The 15,876-nt window shown below is 35.9% G+C and overlaps 1 protein-coding gene across 1 annotated transcript in view; it reads right to left on the reverse strand.

The window, feature by feature from the left end:
- The window catches only part of zmat4a (zinc finger, matrin-type 4a), a 160,703-nt gene that overhangs the window by 67,035 nt on the left and 77,792 nt on the right, over positions 1-15,876 (reverse strand). The window contains exon 3 of the mRNA XM_077240906.1: positions 14,994-15,083. Within this exon, the coding sequence (XP_077097021.1) occupies positions 14,994-15,083 (90 nt within the window). The remainder of the gene's footprint in view (positions 1-14,993; positions 15,084-15,876) is intronic.

Genomic DNA, 15,876 nt, shown 5'->3' on the forward strand with positions numbered 1-15,876 from the left:
CATTTCTTTTCACTGCTTTGCTGATGATGTTCAAATTTATTTGCCTGTAAAAAACAATGAGAAGGATAATCTTCAGCCTTTGCTGAACTGCTTGAGTGAACTAAAAATTTGGTTGAATCAGAACTTTCTCTCTCTAAATGATAAGACTGAAATTATTGTGTTTGGTCGTGCGGTACATTTTAATGTCTGTGTAGATGCTCTTGGTATTTTAGGATCGCATGTTCGACCTTTTACCAAGAATCTGGGTGTGATTTTTGATAATGCTTTTAAATTTGATAAACAGATTAGTTCAGTTGTTAAAACCAGTTTTTATCAGCTGAGGCTTCTGGCGAAGGTCAAGCAATACCTGCTACGCAAAGACTTTGAAAGAGTCATACATGCTTTTATTATGTCCTGTTTAGACTACTGTAATTCTTTGTATGTTGGATTGGAGCAGTCATCCCTTCGTCGGTTACAGTTAGTCCAGAACGCAGCAGCTCGACTTCTAACCGGGACTAAAAAGCGCGACCATATTTCACCGGTCTTAGCCACGCTGCACTGGCTTCCTGTTTGTTTCAGGATTGAATTTAAAATTGTACTAACGGTTTTTAAAATTTTAAATGGGTTGTCACCGTCTTATTTAACGGAGCTCTTACATTTCCATACACCTGTCAGAGCACTGAGGTCTTGTGATCAGTTGCTCCTCGATGTGCCCAGATCTAGGTTGAAGAATAAAGGTGACAGAGCCTTTGCAGTGGCTGCTCCACACCTCTGGAATAGTTTACCTATTCATGTAAGGAAAGCTCGGACCATTGTAACATTCAAGTCCTTGCTTAAGACCCATTATTATGCCTTGGCTTTCAATTCAAGTTGAGCTTTGATATCTTGACCTATTGTTGCTTATTTTTATTGTATATTGTGTATTGTTTGTGTATTTTTATTTTAGTTTATTTTTTATCTTGAATTTTGTTAAGCACTTTGGTCAATCATGGTTGTTCTTAAACGTGCTATATAAATAAACTTGAACTTGAACTTGAACTTGAATAAGCGCAGCATCCATGCATTTCGTGAATATACGGGGTGCCAGAGACAGACCGAACGGTAGGACCATATCTTGATAAGCCCGCTTCTCAAAGGCAAATCTCAAGAATGGCCTGTGGTGATGGGCTACTTGGATATGAAAGTAAGCATCTTTCAGATCCACTGAGAAGAACCAATCCCCTGGGCAAATTTGCGCGAGGATTTGTTTGGTTGTAAGCATTCTGAATGGCTGTTTCATAAGCCATCCTTCTTCGCCACGAGGAAGTTGTGACCCCTAAATGAAGAGAACCAGAGGGTTCACCCAAAAATGAAAATTACCCCATGATTTACTCACCCTCAAGCCATCCTAGGTGTATATGACTTTCTTCTTTCAGACGAATACAATCAGAGTTAAATTAAAAAACTGTTTACAAGCTTTATAATGGCAGTGAATGAGGATATGATTTTGAAGGCCAAAAAAGTGCACCCGATATCCTTCATAAAAGTACTCCACATGGCTCCGGAGGGTTAATAAAGGCCTTCTGAAGGGAAACGATGCATATTTTTTAAGAAAAATATCCATATTTAAATCTTTATCAACTAAAATAACTAGCTTCCGGCAGATAGCCGTATGCATCAAAAGAGTAACCCCTGACCTGACGCATTGACGAACGCGGAAGAATAAAAAATAGAGCAAAACAAAACACCGGTCACAAATTAGAAGTATAAAATTAGACATTTTTAAGAGAAGGAGCTTGAGTTTGTTGCCCAGCCCTATTTGTTTGAACCGCGAGAGGCGTCTAAGCTTACGCTACTTCTACATCCTACGTAATACATCAAGTGTTACTCTTCTGTTGTAAGTCGACTTGTATAGGCCATCTGCTAGAAGCTAGTTATTTTAGTTGATAAAGTTATTTATATGGATATTTTTCTTACACAAACGCATCGCTTCGCTTCAGAAGGCCTTTATTAAACCCTATGGAGCTGAATGGATTACTTTTATGATGGATGGATGCACTTTTTTGGGGTTTCAAAATATCATCCTCCATTCACTGTCAATATAAAGCTTGGAAGAGCCAGGGCATTTTTCATATATATCTCTGATTGTATTTGTCTAAAAGAAGAAAGTCATATACACTTAGGAAGGCTTGACTGGGAGTAAATCATGGGTAATTTCATTTTTAGGTGAACTATCCCTTTAACATTTAAGATACCAACTCTGTGCACCATATACCCTGTGCAGATCTTGGTAAACACTTTCCATTATGTTCATTTTGCGGTTGCCCACATGCTACAGCATGTCCAACTTACTGTGTCAAGGATCATATTGAGATCATATAACTCAAACTGAGTTCAGTTTGTTTCATATTTTAGTGCTTAAAGGGGCATTTGGCAACTATTTCAGCTTAATAAAACCGTTTAGAAAACATTTGGTGACTTTTCCCGCTCCCCCCAACGTTCCTAGGCAGAAAACCAACCTTGAAACATGAGGATTAACGTCCCAGTAAGTTGGAAATAGGAAGTCTCTTGAGAAGCGAGAACGAGCGAGAAACACAAACTGCTTTATGGCAATTCGACATAAACACACACGCCGCTCTCAATGTGTATGATGTACTACCCACCTCGGTAGACATAGCTCCACACGATAAAGTTGTCCGGCTCCGATAATATCAAATGCACATGAGCAGAGGTAGAAAGGGAGAGAAGGGTGCCGCAAGTGAGTTTTTTTTATGACATTGTTGTGAAATATACGCCTCACAGCTGTAGGGGGAGCTCGTTGAGAAAACATGCGACAACAAAAGTGAAAATCAGCGAAGAAATAGCTAGGGTTGCCGAATGCCCCTTTAATTTGTGCAATAGCCCTGCATTTTGCATATCTCTAAAGTATTGTATAAAGTCAATTCAAAGTGACAAATGACTGCCTATTGCCCAACTAAGCAGAGACAGAAATGTTAAGAGTCTGACAGGGTTCATCAGGGCTGTGATGGAATAATCAGGAAGCTGATAACCATCTGATTGGAACAGCAGAACCAGCCTGTGGGGAAAAAGATGCTGAATTTGTAATAGTTGTCCAAATACTTAGAAAAGAGGAGATATGACAATGTACACAGAGGATCAGTGAGTCCCTGAAGAAAAGGATCCTGTATCCCCCATAACTAATATTACATACACATAAATGAATACACAATGATGTATACACAATGATGAAATACACAATGATGTATTGGTAACAATGTAAAAAATGCATGACAAAATACACATTGCATCATCACATTGCATCAAGAGCAACAGTACACCTCCAAACAAAATGCAAAAATGCTTTTACCCTTCGCACCTTTCTTTCAAAAGCTACATTCTATGCTATTTTCTCTGTGTTTTTTTAGGTTTCAGATCTGATACTGAGGCCTGTGTGCCTCTAAGAAAAAAAAAGTGAACAATGAAAGACCTCAGTTCAGCAGTGTGTCTGAGGCTTGAAGGTAGTAGTTGCTGGTGAAAGTGCTCTGGGGGCTTTGCGGAGATTGCTTTAGTGTAAAAAACCTTTTGAGGTTTAATTCTGTTTACCCAACATATATTATTCTACAGTTGTGAAGCATTGCTATTCCTTCATAGTATCAGAATCCTCAAAACCAATGTCACAAGACTAATGTGCTTTTAACTGGAACAAAAATATTCACAATGGTTATTCACTTATATTTCGTATTGTTTACTACACGTTTCTTCCAGCAAGAATGGAAGAGGGTTCAATTTCAGACAGAACACACACACACACAAAAAAAGGTCAGAGATCCCATGACTCAGTCTGGTCTGCGTCTCCATGAGAACAGGATGCCATGCCAACCATGACAAGCACAGTACTGTCAGTTCACATCGTATTAGTCAGGTACATAAAATCACTGTATAAATCCATCCCCGTATTTGAGACTTATCTTGCAGGCCATAAATATTTTTAGTTCTTACAAATGTATCCCTTAAGGTTTAGGTTCAAACTTGTGTCCCGTACATCAGCGTCTCGGGCCAGTTAAAGTTTAAATACTATACCAAGATACTAGAAAACTGATGGACAATTTACCAGTGTTAGGGTCGCTAGTTACAAGTAGTGACGCTACTAACTTATATTTTTTTTTAGTAGCTCAATTGCTTTTAAAACAGTGTAGCTTTTCAAGTAGCCAACTACTTTTTCTAGCAAGTAGCAGTGTAGCACAACCAAAAGCTACATTCAGTTTTGCGTTCTGATGAACCTGCAATGCATTGAAGCATCGCAGCATCGCCGTCTTAATAGATCACAACCTAAATGTGCATTACTGCCATCTATTGTTATATCACGCATCTTGAAGCATTACAGTTGACTCAGAAAAGATTGTCTGATGATTTTGTTAAGGACATACAGAAGTAGTTTGTTATTTCACATAAATCGACTAGTAAAGGTTACACTTTTGTAATTTATGCAAACCAAAGATTAAAATTCTGCTTCTGTCTGCATTGAAGACTTCAAGTACATACAGGTGAATAATAGCCTTTACAAAATTCCTGCCTGATAATTAATCAATTTGAATTGATTGATTATCCTCTATGTCAAATGTCTATTCTGATTTAATTACAACGATGTTTTGCAATATTTTAACCTGTCCCACAACAGTTTTTTAAACCTAAACAAACCTAAAAAAAATTAAAATAACATTGTTTTGCGCCATTGCTTTGTCAAAGCATCATGATATAGCATGCACTTATCACACGGCTGGTTCAAGCTCATAATTCGCGTCTCAGAGTGGTGCCGTTCACAGTAAATGCTGCAAGCTTTATCACTGCATATAATTCACGTTTAACATGCATTTTTGACTATTCTATTCCTGTGTATCCAATTTAAGTTGCATAACTTGCATACATTTTGTTATTTTATTGATGTTACATTTGTAGAAATTTTAACTTTATATTTGTGTATATTTGGATAGTTTACAAAATAAAACAATACTCTGTGAAATCATAATTGTATTGGATTATGTTGTTTTAAACCCCAAATCTTTTACTTAAAACTTTCTTCATTATCAATTATACAGTTCACAATCAAATGTCATTTGTAAGACGGCGTGCTGTAGTACTACTGAAAAATTATGATCCTAACCTTTCCCTCCATAGCAAAATCTCAGTTGGCCAGACAGTGACTTATCTTTTTAATCTTACTCATTAAAATATTGGAGGGGGAAAAAATGTATGTATGTGTACATATATATATATATATATATATATATATATATATATATATATACATATATATATATATATATATATATATATATATAAAACACAGTAAGCCCAGAGACTGTAGTGTACACTTCAAGTTTTTTAAAAGTTTAGCTTAAAGTTGTGCTTTAAATGAATATGAAAATGAAATGGTATTCGATGCGTCTCGACGCAGCAAGTGGATAGAGAATTGTTTCTCAAAATAAAATAGTCAAAAATTAACATTTCTGGATTGTAGAACTATGTGACAAATGAGTCAAAACAGAGCGTTAACAAATTATAAATATATATATATTAAATAAAATATAAATTATTAGATGCAAACTTAAATGAAAATTAGACATTATCCCTGGCAACTCAGAAATAACTTTATTTTGAAGTACTACAATTAAATTAAAGCTAAACAGAAATGTTAAATAAAATTACTAAAAATGACATAAGCACATCACAAAATTACTAAAACAATAAAAACTCAAATGAAAACTGAAAATACACAACTAAACATAACTCAAAACATTAATAAATTATAGTACATAAATAATACTCAAATAACAATGATCAGAAATGATAAACCTTTACATAATTTACTACAAATATAAATGCAGCAGGTCTAAACAAAGCCAAGTTTATGCTTTATCTGTGCACACACCCCATTAAGTCATTTCCTGTAGACAAAAACACTTTAAAATACACAATGTGATTATTGATGCAAGTGGAACCCTGATTGCCTATTTATTAAATTAGTTCTGCTAATACACAAACAGTATACGAATGAAACGTAAACTCAAATGTAAATGTAAATAGGACACTAAACTGTTATATCAGTCCCATGCTGACCGGACATTTCACACACAGTCACTGATCTGTCATTAACTGAGTGAAACAGAGACTAGAACAAAAGCTGTAGATCGAGGCTCGAGTTCCAGCTCACTTCTACTCTCTACTTTCTTTCTGGTCCTCCACACGCTCTTTGCCTGGCTCCTCTCCCCTGGAAACTGGAGCCCCAGCAGGGGTTGATTTAAATCACGGCTAATTAAATAGGAGTAAGTACCCAATGGGCTATTCGATCAGTGCAGAAGTTGTCCCAGGCTGCTAACTGTATCCTCCACCACAGCCCCTGCATAGAGTTACAGTGCTAGAGACTTGGGGAGAGATTTTGAGAGTGTCCTTAGGGGACCATGTAGCTATTAGTAGCTCCTGCCGACAGCTGATTTGTGTTAAGCAGATGGATGTGGTCAGTGATCTCCTGTACGATCTGCTGCCGCTTTATTAGGCGTTGAGTGAGCAAAGGACAGCTTGTTAGAACTTGGCTGCTCAATGACTTTTAATGCAGGTGGATTTTGCTTCTACACACTGGTCAAGGGCCAGTTTACTCTTACACAATCCTACGCTCTGAGAAAAGAGAGTGGAGAAGGAAAAAAAAAGAAACCTAACGAAAATGCAGGCAGCACTTTTTGTGTAGCACTGACTGACAGATACAGTTGGACAGGTTGACAATATAATTAAATTGGGTAAGTTAATTATTGACATTTCAACATTACCCTTGCCATTTAAACTGCAGAAAAGTTATTGGGTGTTTTTTTTTAAGAGTGGCTTAGGGGTGATTGATGAGATCAAGAAAAAGGTGATTGATGAGATCAAGAAAATCATTAGATCTAAGATTTTTCAAAAACAAGTAAAACTGCTGGCACTAAACTTTCAGTTTTTTTTTTCTTTTTCTTGCTGCAGTCTCAAAAACATTACAACAATATCTGAGAGCAGCATACACACAACAGTAGCCTTGTAAAGTTCATTGATCTATAAATATCAGAAAGGGCAATGTAGTGGAAAAATAATTGCTTTCAGTTCAACTCTACTCCCTCAGTCCCATTGTGAAAAGTGCTGATTTTGACTGAACGCCTTCTGACTCCTGAGTTTTCACGTTTTGAGGTTAATGACAGCGAAAAGGTAAATCACAAAAAATTCCACATCTTGCAATTTTTTCATATTGATTTTCAGAAGTACATTAACTGATAAGTGATAAGAGAGCGTAAGAGGATTAACTCCATATTTAAGTGGGAAAAATTTGAAAGTTTAGGGTAAATTAATTAACTCAAACTAAAAGTTAATTTAACAGTTCACTCTCTTCACCACAAATAAATACACACACATATATATATATATATATATATATATATATATATATATATATTGGTATATATACATACATACATATATATATATATATATATATATATATATATATATATATATATATATATATATATATATATTTATTTATATATTTATTTATTTATTTATTTTTATTTTTTGTAAAAGTATCATAAAAGTGGTTTATATTCATGTGCTACAGCATATTACAAGTATTCTGGAGTCATATGATTGTTTGAAAACAACCCTGAAATGTTTTCACACCTTGCTCATTTGGAGCAATTGTTTTGTAACCTAGCGGATTTTCTTTCTTAGCTCGGTTTCGTTTGGGCATATATAAATAAGGCAATCATGCTCGGATTCACACCAAAATATTATGTAGAAGATCAGCTGAAGGAGGTCGTCTTGCCCTGATTAAAAACAACCTCTGGAGTGCAATCCAACCTAATGAACCAACAAACCAAACTATATAATAATTTGTAATGTAAAATGCATTATGTAAAAAGCAGAAATGTCTAATTCTGTGGGTGAGCACATTAATTATCGCAGTTCAAAACCAAAGAGCACCTTTTCATCTTAAAATGTAATTTACAGGTCAGAAAACACCCTAACTTGGTCTCATAAATGTAGTCTTTTTTCCAGAGAAGAACAATTATTGTGGACTCTACTCTAGTGTTGTGATCTAATAGACACCCGGTAGAAACATGATTAATTAAACGTTACAAAGCAATAAAGTCCAACAAGATAAAGTTGTTTTATGCGAAACCATAGACCTTTATCTACAGATCAAGTATAATAATAGTAACATTGAATCATCTTGGAGAGAGTTTCATCATGTTGACTGTCGTAACCGAACCGAGCCGCAGCGGAGGGAAAAGTTTACGTGATCCTGAATTTAATGACTTAAATGTTAATTTCTATCTCACATTATACTATAATGGCTTCAGAACACTTGTAATATAGTGCACGAAAACTTTATGGTGCTTTATAATGTTTTTGGTGCTTTTGTTGGGCTTAACAATAACACAATAGTATACGCACAATATCGGATTTGAATCGGCCTGGTCTGATCGATACCCGATCCGGTGTCGTGCCGAAAAGTGATGGTCCACCGAAAATTGATGGCCGGCCGCGGGAGCGTGCGCAGCGTGTTAAAGATGTATGGCCCATTCTCTTTACGAATGCAGTTGCTTTTATGTGGATCAAACAGGCATAACGTGCAAATCAGTGTTTGGCAGTAGCGTCGCTACAAGTAGTGACGCTACTAGTTTAACTACATTTCTCAGTAGCGTGGTGGTAGCGTCGCTGTTTTCTGAATCATATAGCTTTTCAGTAGCGAAGCTCTTTTTTTGATCAAGTAGTGCGGTAGCGTCCACACAAGCTAACGTTACATTTTCCCAAGCATTTCTAAAGCTCAAGCTCAAATCGGAAATACAACTGCTAAGTATCACTGATGCTGGATCAGTTAGTGACGGTGACTTCTTCTTCTTCTTGTTTTACGGTGGTTGGCAACCATAGGGCCATATGATTTCATTAAGTTACCGCAATACGGAAAACATGGACTGAATTGCGATATCCATGCATAAAAACAAAATTTACTGTATTACGCGGAATTTCACGGAATTTGTCAGATCTTGGATGAAAAGAAGGTAAGTAGCCTAAACTTAAATAAAATCGCGATATAGACTAGTGTCTGTGAATATTAAACCGCTTAAAGACTATTTAAAAAGGAATCAAGCATGTTCTGCGTGTCTCTGTGAATGAATGGCTCAGACGCGCGGATTCATTTACCACACACTAAGCATCCATGACGCTTGCGATGTTTTCAGTAATGGATCGATGAACTTCATCTACACACAGCCGCTCTGAGAGTCACTTTAGCAGCATTTTAGCTTGATTTGAGAAAAACTATCGTAAAAAAAACAAAAAACAGAGACTCAAAGGTCTAGCAACATGGCAACCTGTCAAAATAAAAGGTTGGTTTTAACCTTTGAAGAAATTTTTGCTTAAATCATTAGGCCTACATTTTAAATAATTGGTCATTACAATTTAAACCATTAAAAAAAACTATTTTATAGAGCCCTTAAAATGTAATTTATTTAAAAATGTTAATAAATTATTGTTAAATTATATACGTTTCATGATTTTAATTAATTACACGTTTTTGATTACTAAAATGTTATTTAACCATTAAAATGGGAGTCCAGAAAAATGAAAACAAAATAAAACTGAATTTAGAATGTGGGAAAAAATAAAATGGATTTCATAGGGCCCTACAAACCAGCTTTTTGGTGCATTACCATCACCTTCTGCTCCGTATGGTGTGACATCACGTACCAGTATCAATCCTTGGGCTGACACGTGAGAAATGGAAAAAGATGCACACACTCTTGACACCTGGTTTTGTTATAGTTTTATATAGTTATATGGTTTTATATAGTTATGTTTTTTTTTTGTTGCCAAATTGGTTTGGAACAGTTGTTGAATAAACAATTGAACTGACAAATTATGCCTGCCTATATGTTTGATTGACAATTTTATTGATCACTGAGATAGCACTGACTTGGAATTGAGTTGGTTCAATATACAAATTAAATTTGAAAAAGTAGCTTTAGATGTAGTAAACTACTTTTGCCATATTGCTGTAGCTTAGCTTGCTACATTTCCCAGGGTGTAGTGTAGTGTAGTTCAGTGTAGTGAAGCTACATTTAATGTAGAGTAACTGCTAGCTTAGCTCACTACATTTTCTAAGTAGCTTGCCCAACACTGGTGCAAATAAACATCACTCACCCACCCAGTACTTTTTACCTATTAAAACACATGTAAAGGGCCAATACAACCATTATAATGCAGTATTTCAGCTGCCAAAAAGTGATTGAAGCCTCTACTTATTTATTGAAAGGTAATTTCTGCCCTGAAATTAGTTGATTATATTCATGAGGGTTAAATCTGACTGATTATAACTCACCTACTACTTTTTATCTATTAAAATACCTGTAAAGGGCCAATACAACCATTATACTGCAGTATTTCACCTGCCAAAAAGTGATTGAAGCCTCTACTTATTGATTGAATAAATATTTATAATGGTTGTATTGGCCATTTACAGGTATTTTAGTGGGTAAAAAGTACTGGGTGAGTTATAATCAGTCAGATTTAACCCTCATGAATATAATTAACAAATTCCAGGGCAGAAATAACCTTTCAATCAATAAGTAGAGGCTTCAATCACTTTTTGGAAGGTGAAATACTGCATTATAATTAGGGCTGCAACAACTAATCGATAAAATCGATTATAATCGATTATGAAAATCGTTGTCAACGAATGTCATTATCGATTAGTTGGTCTGCTTACGTCACGGGGAGCGTTTACTGGTACGCACACACACGCAAGGTCTCTCTCCCTCAGGCGCTCTGCCGAGCGCGCGCGCTACACGGTTTGGAGCAGTCTCTTCTGTCTCGCTTGCGCGATTTCGGGAGTTTGAACTAATTCGCGGGCATCAGGGAGCCGCAATCAATATGCGGGAGACTCCCGGGACTTCCGGGATCTTGGGATGTCTGTATTTTGTCTCGAGCATCAGGTTGCGCAATCAGTTCGCTCGCAACGTAAGTGATGGATTAAAATAGCGCTACCGCAGAAATAGGTTAAATTAAAACGGTCTTTACAAAGCGAAGCACTAAATATAAAGGCAGTTAATAACAGCAGCAGTAAAATATTGTTTTTTAGTCACTGTACTCAGTGGTTTTCAGCGAATGCTTGTGCACTAATGCATAATTTCTCCTGTCCTTTACTCAAGCCTGGTAACGTTACCTCCATTCCGTTCTCTTTTTATAGCATTTGTCTACTAAGTTTTAATTGTTTTTCAAACGCGATCTACTGCGGCTCTACGTTCACACAATTGTTTTCAGTCTTTCTATATTTATTTAATCAATTTATCCTTATATTATTCTTTTATATATTATATATAATATATATTATATTCTTTATCCTTATATTCCTTATATATAATTAATTTTAAATAAAAATTAAATGAATTAGATATTTTAGATGTTTTTAGTTTGTTTTTAGTTCAGATATTCACATCTGAACAACATGTCTGTGTAAATTTGTTTTAACAAAAATTGTGTTAAAACATAATATGTTGGATATCATTTTTTTAACAATAATCATGTTTGTCAACTTGCCATCAGCAATTATCATTAAAAACAATGCAAATATTGATATTAGTAAAACTCAATGTGTGGCTTTTGCACTTTTTAAAGTACACTTTTACACATAAATACCCTGATTTACGGTTTTATTTAGTTATAATAAAAAAAAATCTAATTTAATTTCTATCCGATTAATCGATTAATCGAAAAAATAATCGTCCGATTAATCGATTATCAAAATAATCGTTAGTTGCAGCCCTAATTATAATGGTTGTATTGGCCCTTTACAGGTATTTTAATGGGTAAAAAGTGGTGAGTTATAATCATTCAGATTTAACCCTCATGAATATAAGCAACACATTTCAGTGCAGAAATAACCTTTTAATCAATAAGTAGAGGCTTCAATAACTTTTTGGCAGGTGAAATACTGCATTATAATGGTTGTATTGGCCCTTTACAGGTGTTTTAATAGGTAAAAAGTACTGGGTGAGTGATGTTTATTTGCATGTTATGTCTGTTTGATCCACATAAAAGCAACTGCATTCGTAAAGAGAATGGGCGATACATCTTTAACATGCTGCGCGCGCTCCCGCGGCCGGTCATCAATTTTCAGGCGGACCATCACTTTTCGGTACGACACCGGCAAAAATGGCTGTATCGGAGCCGATACTGATGCTGAGTATCGGATCGGTGCATCCCTAATGATTTGTATTCATTGACAAGACATGTCTGTATTTCTACTTCATTAACATCAGCTTCAGTGAGTAATGGCTCATTAAAATTTGCTGTCCAACTTGCACAAAGTCTAGTTTGTCTGCAGCCTATTGACACACGACATGGAGATCGATGACTATTTGAATATCTGTTCGTTCTTACTATCGGTCTTATACAAACTAAGTGTTAAAGTTAAGTCGATGAAGCAGCACATGGTCTTTTGAAATCTGGCCATTGAAGGTGGATGTTCCCTACACAATAATCGTAGGCCTATATTGTGAAGTGCAGTTCTCTGCCAGTGTCTTCACCTCAATACCTTATCTAATGATGTATTCAATTACTGTGACCATATGGAATATCAATGAAACATACAGTATACATTGTTCAATATCATTTAATTCTAACTGCATCCCATAGCCGATGGCTAAGATTTTGCAATCTCTGACTCTCACATAAACATTTAGATGTGCATTTGGCCTCCTGTGGTGAGAGCTTTGTTGGTCTGTTTGGAGGCAGTCTAAATAACGTAACATCTGCAAAAACCACAGGCATTATATACATTATCTACACATCAGAGAGTGCAAAAAGGCTGATCCCAGCAACATTCACACAACCTTATGCTTGTGAACCCCTCGTGTTGTGTGAATAGCCCTATTACACTGCAATAAAGCAGAAACTTGCTTTATCCTACTGAGAGAAGAACTGCAGACTGACTATCATCTCAGCGAGACTCATCTCAGAGGATGGCTGAAGTTGAGAGCTTAGTTAGATTTGAAGGAAACTTTCTTGTTTATTTGTTTCTTGAATTTAACTTGCCTTCATTCAAAATCTAAGCAACACCTTTTAACTCACTGACAATGCAAAACAAAACCAGATGAAACAAGACATATTTCACACTTGCCAAGCTGTTGTCTCCTTATGATGAGAAGATGGACTGACGTGCTACAACTCTTGAGTCACCACACCACTATATTCATACATAAACAGGGCACCACCAGTCACTATAAGAACTCACAGACAAGCAAACTGTAGAGCAGGGTTGCCAGAGCTCTCCTATAGGGCTAATCTCCTATAAGGCAAATACACTTGATTTTATGGAAACTAGCTTTGATTTCACCCATAAACAATAATCCCAGCTATAAAAATATACATGAAATAAAATAACTTTTGTGTAGATACAGTATGCGTCAATGGCACATTTTTATTCAGTTGTGCTCCAACTTGCCGTTTTTAAATGAAAGAACATCCTACATAAACAATGCCTTCATATATATATATATATATATATATATATATATATATATATATATACAGGAAATGTGATATATTAAAAACAGCAAAACTGTACACAGATGCAGGGTGCTTCTTTGTAATTAAAATGTGTTACTGATTTATTAAAACGGATTAGTGATTTTTGTGATATTTGCATCTTGACTACACAAGTAAACTTAAGTCCATTTAATTAAATGTTTGGATGTGTGAACAAAATTAAGTGTTTTAATGGCTGGGGTTCATGAAGCACATTACTGTGAAAAAAGGTTAGCTGTGGAGAGCAATGGCTAGAAAGCTCATTAAAAGAAAATGTTCACCACCCTGATTTTTTCAAACAATGGTTCAGGGCAAGAGGAATGACTACAGCTAGCAGAGCCGGTCCGAGCCTTTTGGGGGCCCTAAGCAGAATTTGATTTGGGGGCCCCCTCCCACTATGCGAAGTCACCTGTGCTTGACGATTATTGACACAAATGTCACGTAATAATGATACATTATAAATGAATACAGTGAGGTTACGTATTAATACAAAATAAATACTTAAAAAATAGATGCCTACTTAAATAAAAAAGTTTTAACTTTTACTTTACTCTTTTACTAACTCCTTGAAACTTCTTAAAACAAACTATCTCAAAACATAAAATAAATTATTTGCTAAAATAATGACAAAACTGAGAAATCAGAAACATAATAAGAGCAAGGGTTCAACAATGACAATTATTGTTGAAAACTGTAAAAATATTATTATTTATTTCTCAACTGTCTCAATACAGTGTAACTGTCCTCAAAATCTTTATTATTATTATTATTGTAACAGACTTTGTTGGATTGTACATGACAGAATCCAACAAAGTCTGCTACTATAATACCGGTAATGATGTACTGGCGCTCGTTGTATGTGTGTGTGCAATCTATTTTTCCCCTCGGGGCTTGCCGTAGATAGGAATGGCTCGTGCGCACTTGATACTGGAGTCGAGTGTCGCGGGTTTTTGGAGTTAGTGATCTGATGTGTGTTATAATAAAGTGGAGAAGAGTTCAAACTGCTATGTTTATTATTTATTCAAACTGCTCCTGCGGCTATTTTCTCCAACTTAAACCGATACGGTGACTATGGGCAGTTGCGCAAGAATTGTCTATGCACTCGCGAGGTGTCTAGATTATACGCATGACTTAAACGCTGGCAGACACAGCAGCAGTTGTTGGCAAGTATATTGATCATGAAATCAGAATTTTCTTGTCTTGAATTATTCATTCATATTCATTCATTCATTTATGTCACTTGTTTAAGTCATCTAAAAAAAAAAACAAAAATTAAACTCGATTGGGGGGCCCCAAGCAGCCGATTAGTTCGCTTATGCTTTGGGCCGGCCCTGACATCTAGAATGTGAATATATGCTGGGATAAAAAAAAAAGCAAGTGCAGTCTATATGTACACATAATTGGGGTGTCATTTCTAAAAAAATACTCACATCATCTGTTCTTAGCTTCTTAGCTGGACATCCCCCATCTACTGGATGCAACATGTAATATAGACGCACTTTGTTCGCATGTTTCCGGCTCTGAAAGAGAAGAGTGGGTTTATTAATTTAGTACACAATCACTTTGTTCCGCAATCACAGTATTGTAAGAGAATAAGATGGCTGTATTGAATCAAAGTGAAAGATCTGTGCCTTTATCAGCCTTATAAAGTTTTATATTTCATGGTTCACCTATCTGTGTTTACAATCCTTGCACTGACTAGAACATTTATGAATTGTGAAGAAAAACTAATAAGTAAAAAAATTACCATAGAAGAGAGCACTGGAGCAGACTGAGTGAAGCGATTGGCAGCGCCCATCATATGCACAGGCCAATAAATAATTACTGTGGTTGGCGTTAAGTGAGTGTGGAGCCACAAATCACAAACCCATCAATTACTTTGATTTGACAGCCCAGCTTTCAGAGTGTGGGCCAAATCAATTCACGGCTCAGTTTACCTGAAAATGATGTTGTTTGATAAGAGGGTAACTGAACTTCATCCTCAACACAAAGGCAAGATGCAAAGTGTGAAAATGAAGGACAGAGTGGCACTGACAAATTCTGCATTGAAAACCAGTAATTTCCTCTTAAAGAAGTAAAAGATTTCCTTTCTGCTTTTCTTAGACTTAAAAAAAATGACACATGGACCAGGATGAAACAGATCTGACGAATCAGATGAATGTGGTTAAAAATATGATATGTCACCTTGTGTTTGAAGATTGCCTGAGAGAATCTTATTAGCCCAGTCCTCCTATTTCTCCTCTCAAGAGAGTAAATGTGAAAAAAGACATGGAGAGATCGAAAGAGACAGATGGAACTGAGAATTATTGAGAA

The sequence above is a fragment of the Siphateles boraxobius genome, unplaced genomic scaffold (genome assembly GCF_051911475.1).
Source record: "Siphateles boraxobius isolate OS27281-9 unplaced genomic scaffold, OSU_SipBor_1 24, whole genome shotgun sequence".
Taxonomy (NCBI): domain Eukaryota; kingdom Metazoa; phylum Chordata; class Actinopteri; order Cypriniformes; family Leuciscidae; genus Siphateles; species Siphateles boraxobius.